We start from the raw sequence: 18,160 nt of genomic DNA, 5'->3' as shown, positions 1-18,160 counted from the left end.
AGAATTATATGGTAAAAATGAGAAATTAAGCAATTTTTCAGTACTAGTGGGCTGGGACACTTGTATTTTTTGTCTGATTTTGTACACAGGTAGTTTTTAAGTGAGGTGAAACTTGGGGGTACGCAAGACAAATCAGACTCTTGAAAGGGGTACAGTAATCTGGAAAGGTTGAGAGCCAATGTCCTAGATCACTGCTAATGACAAGAGGATAGCTTGGCATCCTGACAGATTCCATCATTGGACTCCCCAAGGCTGGCAAGTACAGGAGGAATTTTTTGGGTGATGTATATACCTAGCCATAAGAATTGACCTGGGACTATGTTCTCATTTACACAGGCCTCTGATGGAAGAAGAAATGTTGACTATTTTATGGAGTTGATCAAAACTTTTCAAGTTTCAAAATTAAAAAAAGCTACTTTTAGATTGAGCCCCAATATGACTGTATTCAGTTATCTTTCTTCCTGTCTTCAGAACAAATAGTGGCGACTTTTTAAAAATCTGTCCTAAGTAACCTGCAGGAAACCTAATGACCAAGTGTAAGTTCTGTTACTGCACCTATTATTTTGGTGACAATTTGATATATATTTTTGACCGCAGTTGTCTACAGCCTTCCCTTGCAGAAGGTTGTAGTGGTTTGTTTTTTTAATAATGGTGCCATTACTACCTGTGGGACCTTAACATAGTGCTCTCCTCTTAAAGGAACACTTTGTTCACATTAGATCCAAAATTTAGGATAGGTAAAAAGCTTTTACAGCAATAATAGCAACCGAAAAATTACAGTGACTGTTTTCTCCCAACTGGAAACAAACATCACCCCACATTTACAAGACCTTTACCCAATTCTCTTCTGAATTTTACTTTGTTACTCCCTTATCTTCAACCGAGTTACTGTCCATTTATACCAGTATGAGAACAGAATAAAAATCTATTGTTAGCATGCAAGAGCCATCATGTGAATTAGAAGAACCCAAAAGATAAATGAATTAGAAACTTTCTGTAAACAAAGATGAAACTGACCAATCTATGTCCTTTTCCAAAAATCAGAGAAATGCAAAAAAGTAATCAGTTAATAGACATTACAATTTAAATTCTGTTTAAAAAAATCAATGTATTATCAATGTATGTGTAAAAGTTTTTGCTTTTAATATGTATTTAACCTGCCAGTATCCCTTTAAATCTAAAATGAAATCTTTAACCGACAAAAACAGAACAGGTTTAAAAGGTCACAAAAAGAAATAAACAGACCACAAGAAATAATAATTATTTAAATGCTGCAGTCCTTAATCAGACTAAATTTCCATTGCCACATAAAGATAGAAAGTCACTCAGTGCTGAATGCAGCGAATCTGCTAAAGAGCACCCATAGGAGCCATTTGAATGGAGGAGATTTTTGCCAATATGTGGTTCTGGAGGCCCTGTTTTAGTGGTGAAATGGTGATTGTGGCAGAGTGGGCTATTCAGGTCTGAGTCCAATTGTGATCTCTATTTGTATTGTATCCTCCATTTTGGATTAGCACATCCATTTTGTGTTATGTGCTGAACTCCTGTCTAATTTTGCCCAAAGCAAGGTTACTATGATATATTGCAGTCAGCTACTCTGACCAGGAAAGGTGCTCAATGCCTTGGTGAAGGACAGTCTCTAAGAGGCCATCAAGACTATATACTAGGGCCATTTGAGTCAGATTCTCTCTCAACTGCCAGACCATGCCCATGGAACAATGGACTCTACACAGGAGCCTGGAGGGGGACAGGACACAAGCAAGCCTATGGAACACCTGGCAAAAAGGGACAGACTGAATTTAAGGAGGGGTGCTTCTCTGCGGGGGGACCGTCCATTGCCACAATGAAGACCAAGCTGGAGAGGGAGAAGACAGGAGGGACTCTGCTTAGCCTGAAATGTTGGCAAGACCTGATTCACACAAGGGGTAAGATTAAAGGTAGTGGGAGGCTGCATCTTGGGACTTCTATTATTGTACAAAGATCTGTAACTCTGTAGTGTTTTTTTTTTTTAAATGATGTGACTGTGGTTAAGAGATTACTTTGCTAAGGCTGTGTCCCTTGCCTTCCTGTCATGGGTTTAAACTGGTGAAATTCTGGAGGAACATGTATGAACAACTAAGGTGTTCAGGAGGTTTGAAGCTAGGGTGACCAGACAGCAAATGTGAAAAATTGGGACAGAGGGTGGAGGGTAATAGAAGCCTACATAAGAAAAAAAAACCCCAAAATCAGGACTGTCCCTATAAAATCAGGACATCTGGTCACCCTATTTGAGGCAGTAATTCCAGGATCTGAGTTAGTCAGACTGTGGCGTCCCATGTCTCAGGGAATGGCTCACGCAAGAGATCTGAGCTAGGGAGTGCACCTTAGAGACCCAGAGCTATGACCAGTGAGTAGACTCACTCTGACCCACTTGACTTAGAAGCTTGTGGGACCCAGCCTGGGTCCAGTTACTACAAGAAGAGGCTGAGACAGGCTGTAAAAAGGATCATTAATTCAGAGTAGAGGTCCCTTACGAAGTATGTGATTGTAAAAATACTTAACAAAATCCCTTTCACAGTTTCAATTCCGGGCTGGGAGTGGGAAGGGGGGATGGGGAGTATGGTACAATAGGGATTAGTAAAGAGATTGGAAATTGTATGATAGGTGGAGTCCTTCAACAGATTTACATTTAGAGGAACTTTGTTTAAATTTACTTTTTTTTCAGCTGATTGTCTACCTGAACAATCTTGTGAAAAATACAATACAAAACATGAGAGAGAAAAAAAATGGCACATCTGTCAGCTGTCAGAAAATATTTGTTCTGAAATATACTGAAAAGAACAGCTTCCTACTTCATCTCTCTCCCATTTTTATTTTTAGTTTCGATTAGAATGGTCACTCATCAAGACTCCCCTGCAGCAAAGGAATTTAAAAGCAACTTGTACGGTTGGATGTTACACCAGTGCTGAAGTTTCAAGTTTCATTAAAGTCAAGAAGAAAAGGCTTTTTAACATGTCCTATGTGTCTGATTCAAAAGGAGCAGCTGGCAGTCTGTCAGGGAGGAAAAGGTCACTGGGGAGGTCAGACAAGATAATCACAGGTTTGTAGTTTATCCTAGGGCTCAGCTTAGTTCTCAATATAGTTTCCTGAAGAGGACTCAGCATAGGGGAAACTATAATCGTTTGTATCATGGAATAGACTTTTGTGGAGTGTCTAGATTGGCATTGGAGGCACTCAGCACAGGATCAGGAACCCCAGTCTGGACTAGGCCTATCCTAGGAAGTCCAGGTGCTCCAATTATCTCTGCTGCATCCTGCAAAGCTTAGACCTCCAGTATTCTCATTTGTGCAACCCATTAATGTTTGCCCAAGCAGTTCTAAAATTAATAAAAAGTCTGATGATATAAACACACACTAACAGGCCATTTGTCCTTTATAGCACATCATATTTTTCCAGGAAGAATTTTGATTTACACATACTACTTCGGGGGGGGGGGGAGATCTTAAAAGATGTTGGAGATGGGAAAGGGAAATTGGTTTTTAAATAGTTTTAGCTACACCTTCTAAGAGTAACGAACCTGAAACTAGAAAGCACCGGACCAAAACTAACTGGCATCAGCCCACTTTTCAGGGAGATGGAGAGAACTGCTATTTGGCCACTAGCGTACTTTTATTCACGCACACACAATAACTCAGCTAAATTACAATTAATAGCCCATGGAAGGGATTATGTCATGCACATGCCCCCAAAAGAGAATTTTGACAATTTGCCAGAATAGGTTATGGTCTAAATATGGAATTCCCCTATCTAAAAACAAATCTGCTTTGAGCACTAAATCAATCAATCTTGTTCCTGGCTTCTGTGCACATGGACCTGCCCCAGCCTTAAGCGTCTCTGCAGCTCCAGAAAGGACATCTCTCTACCCCAATCATTGCCTTTCACCTGTAAAATCAGAATCCCTTGTGTTTTGTGTCCTGTTCCGGGTGAGTCACATCAGCCCATTCCCACATGCTCCACACCACATATCCAGCCGGCAGTCCTACTTCACAGATCGCACCGGGAATAAGAACAGAGTGGAGGCTGACCTTCAAAGCAGCAGCTCTCCTTCTGTACCAGTAGCTCTGAACTAGCTCTAGTAATACCTACTATACTACACCACCATGGATCTATTAATTAATTACCCCACCTGCATTTCATCTACCCCACGCCAATGGAGACTTAGCTAGCTAATATTTTGCTCTCAAGGCAGGCCTGCCCCAGTTGGAGACTTGTGATCCTAACCCCAAAGTCTAGCTGCATACATGAATATTCAGCTCACTCAGATAAATCTAGATTACTCTTGCTTACAATATGCCCTTTTTCAGATGAATAAAATTCCAAAGAAGTGCAAAATCCTTATGCCCTGCTTGGAATGGAGTGCAATTCTCTATACTGCATAACTATTTTATTTAATCAGGTACACTTATATTGCATGCACATGAAGGGAGGCCAAAAATTTGGCCCTTCATAGTCCAAGAAAAAAATACAATGCATATTTGGAACAGGAACAAAGACACAGATTTTACATTAAGACAGAAATTCTTAGAGATGGATAGAAAAATAAATACATCACAATGGCACCAAGTCAATAGTTTTCCTTTCATGTAACTGACATATCTCCTTACTCTACTGCTCTAAACAAAGCAGTGCAGAGCCAAGACAGCAACAGTGATCACCACTACAAAAACATTTACAAGCAGTTCCCAAACAGCAGTATCTGAGGTCTTGTCTACACTACCCGCCGGATCGGCGGGCAGAGATCAATCCAGCAGGGGTCAATTTATCACGTCTAGTATAGACATGATAAATCGACCGCTGAGCACTCTCCCATCGACTCCAGTACTCCACGAGAACGAGAAGCGCAAGCGGAGTCGACGGGAGAGTGTCAGCTGTCGACTTACTGCAGTGACGACACCGCGGTAATTAGCTCTAAAGTACGTCGACTTCAGCTACGCTATTCACGTAGCTGAAGTTGTGTATCTTAGATCGACCCTGCACGGTAGTGTAGACAAGCCCTGAGATACCACACTCACCCCTCTCTAATTCTAACAGACAAGTAACAGCGGTATATCAGCTACAGTCTGGTAGGAAATGTAGTACATTTTGTCTTTTTTCATAGTCAACACTGCGCAGAAGACTGTGCTGGGGTCTATTCTGTCTCCTGGTAAGAGGCAGGAAGGGCACGGTTTGATTTTGTATATCGGAAGTGCAGTTAGCAGAGCTGAGATTTTAAAAACTGAACGGTTTATCTTTTGTAAACTGAGAAAATAGTAAAATTGTCTTTTGATTTGTAAATTGAGAAAAAAAGGTGATCCTGGCTGAGAAAGAATCAATATTGTATAGAATCCCATGATGGCAATTTTTGCAGTCACTATCCTTATTATAACCACATGTCAAGCATTATTATGATTTATTTGTTGAGCTCTGAGCATTTTGTTCAGTGCTAAATATAAGCATAATAAAACATGGCATGTGCCCCAAGGACTTTGCAGTCTTATTCAGATACAGTCACAATACACTGGCAATGGGGCAAGCTGGAAGCAGTGGAAGTGCCTGAGTTGAAAGGCTTTGCGTGGATGAAAAATAGCTTCACAATATTGGCAATTTCCTTAGAATCCTCTCTCTCTAAATACAATGCCACAAACAATGGAATCCTTTCCTATTCTGTCAAAGCTCACGCAATATAAGGGAGAGAAAATGCCTCTCTAGTCATTGCTCCTTGTTTGTGAAAGCAGCCTCCTTCAGCCTTTTGAAAGATATTTTCGTCTGTATTGTAAATAACAGTGTGAGTGGTGCCATCGAACACATGGGCTGTAATTAGATCTCAGGGTTCTGCTGTGGTTCATAAACCACTTCAGCGACCCTTTCATGGTTAAAGGAGCGAGCAGAGCCATCCACAGAATTGCAACCTTGATTTCACTCCCACAGAACGTATCATTTTACAGACAGTTTTTACCTTCTAATCATACAGATGACAAAATCTTCCAGACTGCAGTACATCCATTTAGTCCAGCTCTCTTATCAAAAAAAGATTTTGCAATAAAATTAGAAGTTTATTACCTGCCATGGGGAATTTGTACATAATAATCAGACAGGAAAAAGCCATCATGTGCCCAAAGAACCCTGTAAATACATTTTCCTCACTATAAAAAACTGCAGACAACAGGTCCACTTACAGTACACGCTTTCAGAAGCAAACGGAAAGGTGAACGGTCAGCCCTGAAGCACAAAGGCAATGATAAGTCTGAATTTCTGTGGCATATTCCATCTGATGCTCTGATAGAGCTTTACAAACATCAGAGAATTAAAAGCCTTCACAATAGGAAAGCAGTGAGGGAAAGCAGTAATATTTTACCCTCATTTTAGAATCTGATCTAACCAGGACGAGGACCATGCCTTGCACTTGGTGGGTGTCAACAGAACCATAACTATAGGCACAGATCTTTCTATCTCAAGTTCTGTGCTTTAAACACTGGCCCATGCCGCTGCTCCTGTATTTGCAAGACAGACTTTTGGGCTCCTCAGTCTCTGGCTATTGGAGGCAGGGCCCATTGCAGAGGAGAAGCACTGAGTCTCGGTGGGGGGAAATGCTGAATGCACCACTGTAATGAACACTCTCTGGTAACTAGGAAGTTAAGCAACATTAGTTCCTCAGAGGAAACCATACAGTGACAATGGGGTGAGCCTGATTGTAGAGTGTGAACCTGTGTCTCATGAATTAAAGACAGTGGCAGCATTAGGCATGTGTGTAATAGGGCCCCCACACCACACAGACAGACAGGTGCTGCTCAGAGGATCACTTCAATTCTTCATTGCATCTAAATCCCGCACCAGTGGGGAGAGAATGAATGGCCTAACTGCCTTATCCTGCACACTGCTTAGAAAGTTGTGCTTTGGCTCCACCTCCTGGCTTCCTGTTCCAGGCCAGGCGTTGGTCCAGCAGAGGCCGTGCAGCCTCACAAACAGATGAGTGGGTGAGAGTTTCGGGCAAGTGGGGTGCCATGGGCACATGGAGGTGAGGGGTGACCTCTCTATATGTGGGAAGGGAGCTGGGTGGAGAATGACATACTTCTTCCCAGACGGCCCAGGAAAATCCAGCACTGACTGGCACAATGGATTTAGATAGCAACAGGTGCAATTCACCCCTGTGTATAAAGCCAGCTCAAAGCCTATGTACCATTTAGGGCCTACACGCACACCAGACAGAACTGAAATCTAAAAATAATGATCTACTTTAAACAGCTAATCATCTTCATTAAGGGGCATATTCTGCAAAGCAGCCAGAGAGAGAATGCTGTTAAAGCAATAATTTATTGTAGGTAGCAATATGTAATCTGCTATGGTTTATCATGACAACAGCAGCATCTTGCCAATGCTTATTATCAGGACACAATAAGCCAAAAGGGCCATTTAAATATAGGTAATTGTATCAGAAAGACCATTTGTTTTCACTGTATAGAATAAGTATTAATACCATGGACAAAAACGGGATTGGATCTAGAACAACAATATGCTGATTTGTTCCCTCGTTCTGCAACTCTTTGTCCATTGCATCAATGTGAGTGAAAAAAAAAGACAAGAACAACAAACTACAACTAAAAAACATGCTGACAAGGAGACTAGATTCATACTGTAGAGAGCATAAGCATCCTGGGCTAAAATATGCTACCCCAAAATCACCCCTCCCTTCCCCAAAAATAGCTAATAAAGTCATATTGATCTGAATCGATCTCCAGAATGAATACAACCAAAACCAGAAAATTTAGCATTCTAACTTGTTAAGCTTCCATCAGAATTCAAGATACATGGCAGCATACCCCATGTAGTCCATGTGGCCACAGTACCACATTCAATTGACAAGTTCAGAAAAGGGATACTACCATTAAGTAAGTTCAGGCAAAGGTGTACTGAGCCAGGATGTTTATAGTTTGCTGTATTTGTTGAACATGGTGACAGCCCCAGAGATGATTAAATAAAGCATGATTGATCTGGATCTAATTCTTGTGAGCAAGAGCCTATATCAGGGGCGAGCAAACTTTTTGGCCTGAGGGCCGCATTGGGTTTCCGAAATTGTATGGAGGGCAAGTTAGGGGAGGCTATGCCTCCCCAAACAGCCAGGCATAGCCTGGCCCCCACCCCCATCCAACTCCCCCTGCTTCTCGCCCCCTGACAGCCCCCCCCGGGACCTCTGCCCCATCCACACACACCCCCGTTCCCTGTCCCCTGACTGCCTCCGGAACCCCTGCCCCTGACTGCCCCCCACCGCCCCATCCAACCCCCCTCCTTCCTGACTGCCCCCTGGGGACTCCTACCCCCATTCAACCCCCCTGTTCCCCGCCGTCTGACTGCCCCGCCCACTAGCCACAACCCCACCCCCTGACCACCACCACCCCGAACTCCCCTACCCCCTTACCGCGCTGCCTGGAGCACCGGTGACTGGTGGCACTACAGCTGCGCCGCCCAGAGCGCCAGGACAGGCAGCCACGGGAGCCAGCCACGCCACCGCGCAGCACAGAACACCGGGTCAGGCCGGGCTCTGCAGCTGCGCTGCCCCAGGAGCTCGCAGCCCCGCCACCCAGAGCATTGCGCCGGCGGCACAGTGAGCTGAGGCTGCGAGGGAGGGGGAACGGCGTGGGAGGGGCCGGGGGCTAGCCTCCAGGGCCAGGAGCTCAGGGGCCGGGCAGGAGGGTCCCACGGGCCCAATGTGGCCTGTGGGCCGTAGTTTACCCACCTCTGGCCTATATCCTATTTTCTGGAGGAATGGGGGTGGGGGGAAGTAGCAGAACAAAGATAGAACTAAATCTGTATGGTTTTTTTCATCTGTTACAGATTTTCCACTGTGTTAAGTGACAAGCTGTAATATAGGGAAAACCTTAGCACTTACATAAATAATGAGTTTTATTCCAGTTTTCCCACTGTGTACTGGACAGGAATATATTAAGAGTAAAACTCTGCCAGTTAAATTCTTTGCTCTTCAACCATTTATTCAGAGCAAATGGCTAAACCCTGATACATCGTTTATTTTTTCACTGAAATAATTTTGAATGTTAGGTACTGCATGTATTTAAATCCTGCAGCACACATTTTGTTAAGTGTATATCTTAAATATACATGAAAGGGGGGAATTCCCTATATATAAGCGTAAGATGAAGGAAAAAATAAAATATTAATCACTTGCTAAGTTACAGCCATTTTACTGCACTTTTAAAACAGAACCCCCCCCCCTTTTGTAAAGAGCTTTGAACTTATAGATGAAAAGTGATAAATATCAATAGTAAAGATAGGATTGGACACACACCAACCTGATATAACCCATGAACCACAAACATAATGCCCCTTTAGAGGGGAATTATTACATTTAAATGCCTTCATCATTTCTAAGCAAGTTGCTCCCAAGCTTTTGCACAAATGGTGAACCACATCTTGAGAGAGATTGTCTCATGTTCACCTCCCTCCCCATTCATGATGCCACAGCATCTCTGTGGCAACTAGAGCCACTTCTTCCATCACATATGCATTTTTAGCTGACTTTGGAGCAAGAACAGTTTGCTTTTGTTCTACACTTTCTACTTCTGCTCCTTTCATCTCCTTCCATTTGCTCCAGTTCCCTCAGCTGGAAACCAGGGAAGCTAGCACAACCTGACCAGCCAACTGTTTGCAGAGCACCAGAAAGTGTCTCCCAGAGCACAGCTCTGCATTGAGCAAGGAAATTAAATCCTACAGAGATAGGGAAGCGCTGCAGTTGCCTGCTTTTCATCCTTCCCAACCGTACATGTCTGTCTGATGTGCTATGGGAACAAAACCCAGCCTAAAAAGCTTTTTTTTTTTTTTTTTTTTTAATACATTCAGGTTGTTTACAGACCATTCAGGAATGTAATGGCTTTACATCCTGCACAAAGGAGATATGCAGAATGAAAGCAAATACGGCAAGCCTGTGTTCTGATGAGGCATGTAAATAACTAGCAGATGCATGCATAACAAGATAATGGCACTGAAGTGGAGGACATTTAATTGCAGCCATTCAGGCAAGTTATCCCTTCTCTAAGCTAATGCTGAATCAAGAGGAAAAAGTGCCTGTTTTTGGGGGGGGGGTTTGAGCCCAGTGATCCTTTATAATCACATATCTAGTAATTAGAAAATTCTACTTTTTAAAATGCAAAGCGTCAAATGATAAGAGAGTTACATTATTAGAGGAACATATTTTAAAATATAAATCAAACTTAGAGTACGTGTGCCAGTTGTTCTTGGCCTTCAAATCCAAATTGTGACTTTTCATAACTGAATTGCATTGCAGGGCCTTCTTATTCTTCACCGCTTACTATAAATGCGGAGACTTGTTTCGTGAATTTGGTAATTGTAAATGTTGAGACTAACTCAAACTGAATCATGACCATACACCAAATGGTGAACATGGTAAATGTCCACTAGGTGGAGCCAAACCACCATGGACTGAAACAGCTGTGACACTGACAGTTCAGTTAGGGTACATCTACAATACAGGGGGGAGTCGATTTAAGATACGCAAATTCAGCTACGTGAGTAGCGTAGCTGAATTCAACGTATCACAGCCGACTTACCCCGTTGTGAGGACGGCGGCAAAATCGACTTCTGCGGCTTTTTGTCGGCGGCGCTTACTACCACCTCCGCTGGTGGAGTTAGAGCGCCGATTCAGGGATCGATTGTCGCGTCCCGACGGGACGCGATAAATCGATCCCCGAGAGGTTGATTTCTACCCGCCGATTCAGGCGGGTAGTATAGACCAGACCTTAGGGTGGTAAGTGTGTGGAGGTGAAGGAGGTGAGGAAGTGGCAAGGGGGAGAGATATACAGACTGTGCCTCAGTCTGTATTAGCTTTTCTGACTGTAGTTGGGGGAAATGATTCACACGCTCCCATCTGTGCCCATTCCTCCCCCATTCTGCACAAAAGCTCACTCCAGAACTGCTTCGGAGGGATTCAGAGGGGAACTGTGAAAGTTGACAGGTGTGGAGAAGCAAACGGTTCAGACAGACACATCCCTTAAGGGAGGATTTATTAAAGGGGATACTCTATATCCTAGTAAAGAGGAGAGGATAGAAGTTGATGAAGTACAGGTAGGAATTGAAAAGAAATAGTCCAGTGAAAGAGATTCTCATTCAGTTACATCACATGAAAGCAGACAACTAAATATTGACAAGTTTTATAAGTGCTTGTATACAATTCTAGAAGGCTAAATACTAAGATGGGTGAACTTGAGTGCCTGGTATTAAATGAGAACATTAATATAATAGGTATTACAGAAACTTGGTGGCACAATGATTATCAATGGGACACAGTAATAACAGGGTACAAAATATACAGGAGGTCACATTGGTGCAGGAGTGGCCCTATATGTGAAAGAAAGCATAGAGTCAAATTTAATAAAAAATCTTAAATGAATCAAACTGTACCAAAGAATCTCTATAAACAGAAATTCCATGCTTGACTAGTCAGAGTATAGCAATAGGAATATATTACTGACCACCTGGCCAGGATCTCCCTGACATGTGAAATGCTCAGGTAGATTAGAAAGGCTACAAAAACAAAAAATCCAATAATAATGGGGGATTTGAACTATCTCCAGATAGACTGAGTACATTAATGTGTGCTTCTTGAAGCAGCTAGTCCTAGACCCACAAGGGGAGAGGCATTTCCTGACTTGATCCTAAATTCATCACATGATCTGCTCCAAGAGGTGAAGATAGCTGAACCACCCAGTAATAGTGACCATAATGTAATTTAAATGTAACATCCCCGTAGGGGAGAAAATACCAAAGAAACCCACCACAAGTAGCATTTAACTTCAAAAGGGGGAACTACACAAAAACGAGGAGGCTAGTTAAACAGAAATTAAAAAGAACAGTCACAAGAGACAAATGCCTGCAAGCTGCATGGAAACTGTTTAAAAACACCACAATAGAGGCTCAAATTAAATGTATACCCTAAATAAAAAAAAAGTAAGAGGGAAAAAAAAAAACCCACTACCAGAGCTAAACAACAGAGTAAAAGAGCCAGTTCTAGGCAAAACGATATCATACTGGCAGGGTAGGTGGAAGATGAGAAGCAGGCTTATTCCTAGCTCCCTTTATTGTGAAACTCCTCTGAAAATGAACCCTTTTCTCCACAGGCTCCAATGTAAGTAAGTTCCACTGCATGTGCATTGGGCACAATCTTTAAAACTTGCCATTCAATGCTTCTACTTTTATTTAGAGTGTATTTACAATATTCTTTATTCCTAGAATGGGGAAGCACCACAGATGTTACAAACAACATTTAAAGTTATATTACTAATGAAAAGGTTTTACCGGGCATAGCACCACATCGTATATAGTAGATCAGAGGAGGCACAGACAAAGGGGTAGTAGATTTAAGGATGTCGACGTACAGTAGATTTAATAAGAAGGTTTGATAAATCAAGGGATCAAAATGGAAAAATAGAGGTCCTGTGTTTGTGGAATATGGGTACAGATCAGACAAACTGAATTCTCAGAAAACAGATATCCTGATGGCATGATGGTCTTAGTTAATGAGTGATTATGACTCAAGCACACATACAAGCTCTACACAAATTTTCACTGGCTATGAACAGCCCCTTCTCTTCAAGCCTATCAGCAGCAAAGAATACTTCAGGGATGGGACTTATGCTTGTGACTTTAGGTCTCAGTGACCTCAACAACTGGCACAGCCTAACTGCACTGCATGCCCCACATCAGCAGCCTGTCACATCCTTGACTGCTACTTTACTTCTCTCACCCTCCCATCTGTTCCTTCTGCTAGACAGATGCTAGGACATCCAATCTCCTAAAAATCAAATGTTTACTTTGTGTTTGGGTACATGCTACAACAAACAACATTACAGACACACACTTATCTCCACAACATACAGATGTAACATTCTGCCTCTGAAATATACTGCTTGCAAGGCTACTTGATAAACCAGGAAGCTCAAAAGGTTCAAAGTGCATTAAAAAGTACACAATTTGTTTTTGGTTTTTTTTAATATTCCAGTTATTTAGCTTTTTAACATGTTTCCACATAAAAGCCATAAACAATTAAAGTACAAACTTACGATTCCATTCTGTACACTGAAGCCCAGCTGGTATTTCAGGTCTGGTCGTTTTATGAGGACGGTTGTAACAGGAGGACAGCTGACAATGTTCAGTTTCACCTGCGTCTGGTTCTTAAGACCCTGAAAAATATCCCAAATGTTAGCATTTTCTGAAGTGGTTCTAATTGGTGCTCACTGGAAGTATGTGACGTTGCTGAGCTTGAAACCCTGTATTCCTCTCCCCCTGCAGCTGCAACTAACATAGGACAGCCCATATGAAGGAACATTCTGCCACTCTAAATGAAAATTATCCTATTGATCCTGAGGAAAGAAGTCAGGGATTTCTTTCCAAACTATTAGTCCAGCTGGCCATCCCAAAACCTTACCAACAATAACAATTCACTCTTATATAAATAGTACCTTCAACTCAAGGATCTCACAGCCCTTCATAATCATTAAAGGATGCAGCTTCAACATGTCTCATAATAAGATACTGTAATCTCCATTTTACAAATGGGGATAGTGAGGCCAAGGCCTTCTCTGCTCTAAAGAATTATCTCAAATTTTCCAACCATCATTAACGCCGAACCATCTCCAACAGCATTAGCAATACTGTGGGTCGTAGTGCTGATTGGTTCCCAATGAAGATGACTGGAGGTGGAAACTGTAGGATGTACATTATTATGGAAGGGGTACCTGAAAGATGTTTCATTTTTATGACATGCCACCTGGTAGGGCCGATGGAAGAGAAGATCCAAAGTTTGGAGATGCATCTAGAAACTATGGTTGAGTTTCAAAGGGGATTTGAGTGGCTAATAGAGGAAAGGAAAGAGGAGGCTAAAGGGGAACCTCAGGACTTGCAAGTGCATGCCTGGATCAGAGAACTGTAAGGATAGATTGCTGGATAAGGAAAGTGGCAGTGGAAGCATATGATTATAAGAACAAGGCTGAGGAAAAAACAGGCTAGTAAATGAGAAATAGAGCTGAGGATCAGGTTTGCTGAGTTGGAAAATGAAAGGGAAAGGCAGGCTGGGAGAACAAGGAAGAAGAGAAGAGCTACTAGTCTACAAGAAGAGGGGAAGAGACAATGGACAGAGGATGACTCTCAGAAGGTTGCAAGGGGGAACTGAAGACAAGACAATTTGTAGCCAAAAAGAACAAATGGGGGAATGCCGGAGAATTGCACCAACTCCAGAAAGAGGCAGATCTATGTGACTGGGACTCCCTATTAAGAAAAACGGACCACCTGTCACCAGGGCTGATCCTAAGCACAGATGAGTGTTCTGTCTGCTGGGAGCTAAGATAGAGGATGTGGACATGAGGCTGTAGAGGATCCTAATGGGAGCAGGAAAGAATCCACTAATTGTCCTTCACATGGGAACAAATGGTACTGCTAGATTCTCACTTGGAAACATCAAGGAAGACTATGCCAGGCTGGGGAAGACGCTTAAAGAAAGGGAGACTCAGATGATCTACACTGGGATTGGTCCTGCTTTGAGCAGGGGGTCGGACTAGATGACCTCCTGAGGTCTCTTCCAACCCTAATCTTCTATGATTCTATGGTTGGGATTCCACCTGTCTGTAGAGAAGGAGAGTGAAGGTGAAACAAGATTATGATGATCAACAGACGGCTCAGGCAGTGGTGCTATGAGGAGGGCTTTGGGATGGTCAATCACTGGGAGGCATTCACAGGGACTGTTCTCATGGGATGGATTCCACCTGAGTCGGGAGGGAAATAGACTTCTGGGATGGAGGTTGGCACGACTCATTAAAAGAACTTTAAACTAAGAATTTGGGGGAGACGGTTGGGAGAGACTCATGTAATCTTCACACATTAACCAGGAGGAAAATCAAGTAAAAGAGGATACAGCAATGGATAAAGGAACAACAGAGTGTAGGAGAATAGCCAACAAGAGGAAAGGCAGTGCCAACATAACTGATAGTAACAGTCAGGTAGGCAATACTGGCAGTAAAACGACTATACCTAATCAGACGAAGAATCGGGGTGAAGCCAAGCAAAAACAAATAAGATGTCTGTACATCAATGCAAGGAGCCTGGGTAACCAAATGAAGGAACTAGAACTACTGGTGCAGGATACAGGGAGAACAAAAATATGGTAAAATAGTAGTCATGACCGGAATACAGGTATTGAAGGTATGTCCTGTTCAGGAAAGACAGAAGTAAAGGAAAAGGTGGTGGAGCAGCATTGTACATTAATGACAAGGTAGACTGTAAAGAAATTAGAAGTGATGGAATGGATAAAATGGCATCTGTTTGGGTCAAAATCACTTTAGGGAAGAAACATAACAGAGGTTCCACTGGGCTAGTGCTTAAAGTCTGCTACAAATCCCCTGGATCTGATGTGTAGATAGAGACCTTTTCAGTATTTTTAATTAAATACTACAACTGGGAATTTTGTGATTATGGGAAACTAATTACCAATATCCTCATGTAATACCAGGCACTCAATTTCACCCATCTCAGTACTTAAGACTTCTAGCACTTGTAAACAAGCACTTATAAAATTTGTCAATATTTAATTGTCTGCCCTCATGTGATGTAATTGAATAGGACTCTCTTTCGTTGAACTTTTTCTATTAATTTCCTACCTGTACTTTATCAACTTCTCTCTTCTCCTCTTTACTAGGATATAGAATATCCACTTTAATAAATCCTCCCTCTAAGGGATGTGTCTGTCCAAACCATGGGCTTCTCCTACCTCTGTTGGCTTTTCCCCAGCCCTTAATGTAAAAACTCCTCTATGAGCTTTTAAGTTTACATTCCAGTAACCTGGTTCCATTTTGGTTTAGGCATTGCCCATCCTTCCTGTATAGGCACCTCCTTTCCAAAAAGGTACCCCAATTCCTAACAAACCTAAATCCCTCCTCCAAACATCTCATCCACACATTGAGACCCTGCAGTTCTACCCATCTAACTGGCCCTGCGCATAGAACTGGAAGAGTTTCAGAGAATGCTACCATGGAGTTCCTAGACTTTAATCTCTTATGTAGCAGCCTAAATTTGGCCTCCAGGATCTTTCTCTCCTACATTTCCCTTTGTCATGCATACCTACGTATACCATGACCACTGGCTCCTCCGAAGCACTGCAACTAAGTCTGTCTTGCTGTCTTGAGAGGACCTCAACCTTTGCACCCAGCAGGCAATTCACCATGCTGTTCTCCCAGTCATTTACTAACCAACTATATTTCTAGTAACCAATTCCCCCATTAGTATTACACCTCTACCCCAATATAACGTGGTCCTCGGGAGCCAAAAAATCTCACCGCCTTATAGGTGAGACCGCATTATATCGGGTTCGGTCCAGTACGGCGTACCGCAAGAGCCAGTACGCCGTGCCGGACTGGATCGGCTTCCCCGGCGGTGATTTAAAGGGCCCGGTGCTCCAGCCGCTGCGGGGAGCCCCGGGCCCTTTAAATCACTGCCGGAGCTCTGGCAGCGGGGCTCGGGCGGGGATTTAAAGGGCTCGGGACTCCCTGCAGCGGCTGAAGCCTCTGGCCCTTTAAATCACCACCCAAGCCCGGCTGCCGGAGCCCCGGCGGGGATTTAAAGAGCCTGGTGCTCCAGCTGCTGTGAGGAGCCCCAGACCTTTTAAATCACTGCCGGAGCTCTGGCTGTGGGGCTCAGGTGGGGATTTAAAGGGCCCGGGGCGCCACACGAATTCAGATATAACGCGGTAAAGCAGCGGGGCTCGGGTGGCACTTTAAAGGGCCCGGGGCTCCCCGCTGCTTTACCGCGTTATATCCGAATTCATGTTATATCGGGTTGCGTTCTATCGGGGTAGAGGTGTACCTCTCTCTTCATAGTAACAGCGGTCCCCTTCTGCAGAGAGGTATACTCAGTGTGAGAGGGTACCATGGCATCATCCAGAAGGAGGGTCCCAACTATGGATTGTTTCCCTCCACTCCAGCTTGATGTTCTCTTTCCCAGACTTTCATCCTCCTCAACAGCACAGAGGCTGTCAGTTGGGGGATGGGACCGCTCTATTGTGTCCCGGAAAGTCTCTTCTACGTATCTCTCAGTCTCCCTTCGCTCCTCCAGTTCAGCAACTCTGGTCTCAAGAGCCCTGTAGTGAGTCGGCGCGGCCCCCCTCCGCCTCTGGCAGGGTAGCACTGCCTCCATCCCTAGAGTGGGCGGAGCTACCGGGTCCGGGGCCCGCCCCTCCAAGGTCACGGCCCCGACCCGGAAGTATAAAAGCCCGCCACCCAAGCTCAGTAGGGGCCAGCCTGCCGGAGAGAGCAGACGCTCCGGGCCAAGCTCCCGGTTGGGAGTCAGTGGCCGGCCGCGAACCGCCTGCTAACGGCCCGCGCCGCTTGAGCCTTCCTCTTGCCAGGTACCCCGAGGAGGACTGGCCCAGCCTCCCCCGGACCCGTCACGCCGAAGAGGACTGGCCCAGCCTGCCGCGACCCAGCTATCCCGAGGGAGACTGGCCCAGCTGGCCCCAGACCAGCGGCCCCGAGGAGGAGTCAAGCCTGCCCCGGGCCAGCTATCCAGAGGAAGAACCGCCGGACCAGCCCTCAAGCCCCGCTCCCGAGGAGCCGATGCTACTGGACTGGCCCGAACCCAGCACTGCCGCCGAGGTAAGCCCCGAGGGGGACGAAGGAAGTAGCCCGGGGGTAGCCGACCCCGGTCAGGCTGCAGAGGCCTACGAGCCCATGTCAGTGTGTTTCGGTCAGGATACCCCACTGACCAGCAGCGATAGTAATCGCTGCTAGGGCCCCGGGCTGGGACGCAGTGGAGTGGGTGGGCCTGCGTCCCCCCCTGCCACCCCCACTCACGGGTGGCAGGCTTCCCCCTCACCCAACGCCCAGGTAGGAACCTGAACCCCTGAACTGCTTGTCTGCTCAACCCCTGCCCCAAAGGGCTTGAGCTGTGGCTGTTTGTGCCCCGCCCTGACCCAGGGCCTGGGCCCCTTTAACTGCTTGTCTGCTCAACGCCTGCCCCCAGAAGGGCTTGACCTGTGACTGTGTTTGCCCAGCCCCTGCTCCAGAGGGCCTGGGCTCCTGAACTGCTGTTTGCCCAGCCCCTGCTCCAGAGGGCCTGGGCTCCTGGACTGTTG

General features: G+C 44.6%; 1 protein-coding gene across 1 annotated transcript in view; it reads right to left on the bottom strand.

The window, feature by feature from the left end:
• Positions 1–18,160, bottom strand: part of APBA2 (amyloid beta precursor protein binding family A member 2) — a 212,030-nt gene that overhangs the window by 4,728 nt on the left and 189,142 nt on the right. The window contains exon 11 of the mRNA XM_024193111.2: positions 13,104–13,223. Within this exon, the coding sequence (XP_024048879.2) occupies positions 13,104–13,223 (120 nt within the window). The remainder of the gene's footprint in view (positions 1–13,103; positions 13,224–18,160) is intronic.

This window comes from Terrapene carolina, unplaced genomic scaffold (assembly GCF_002925995.2).
Source record: "Terrapene carolina triunguis isolate 2854851 unplaced genomic scaffold, T_m_triunguis-2.0 Scaffold67, whole genome shotgun sequence".
Lineage (NCBI taxonomy): Eukaryota > Metazoa > Chordata > Testudines > Emydidae > Terrapene > Terrapene triunguis.
Note: the sequence above shows the minus strand (reverse complement) of the source record. Positions and strands in the feature narration are given on the sequence as shown.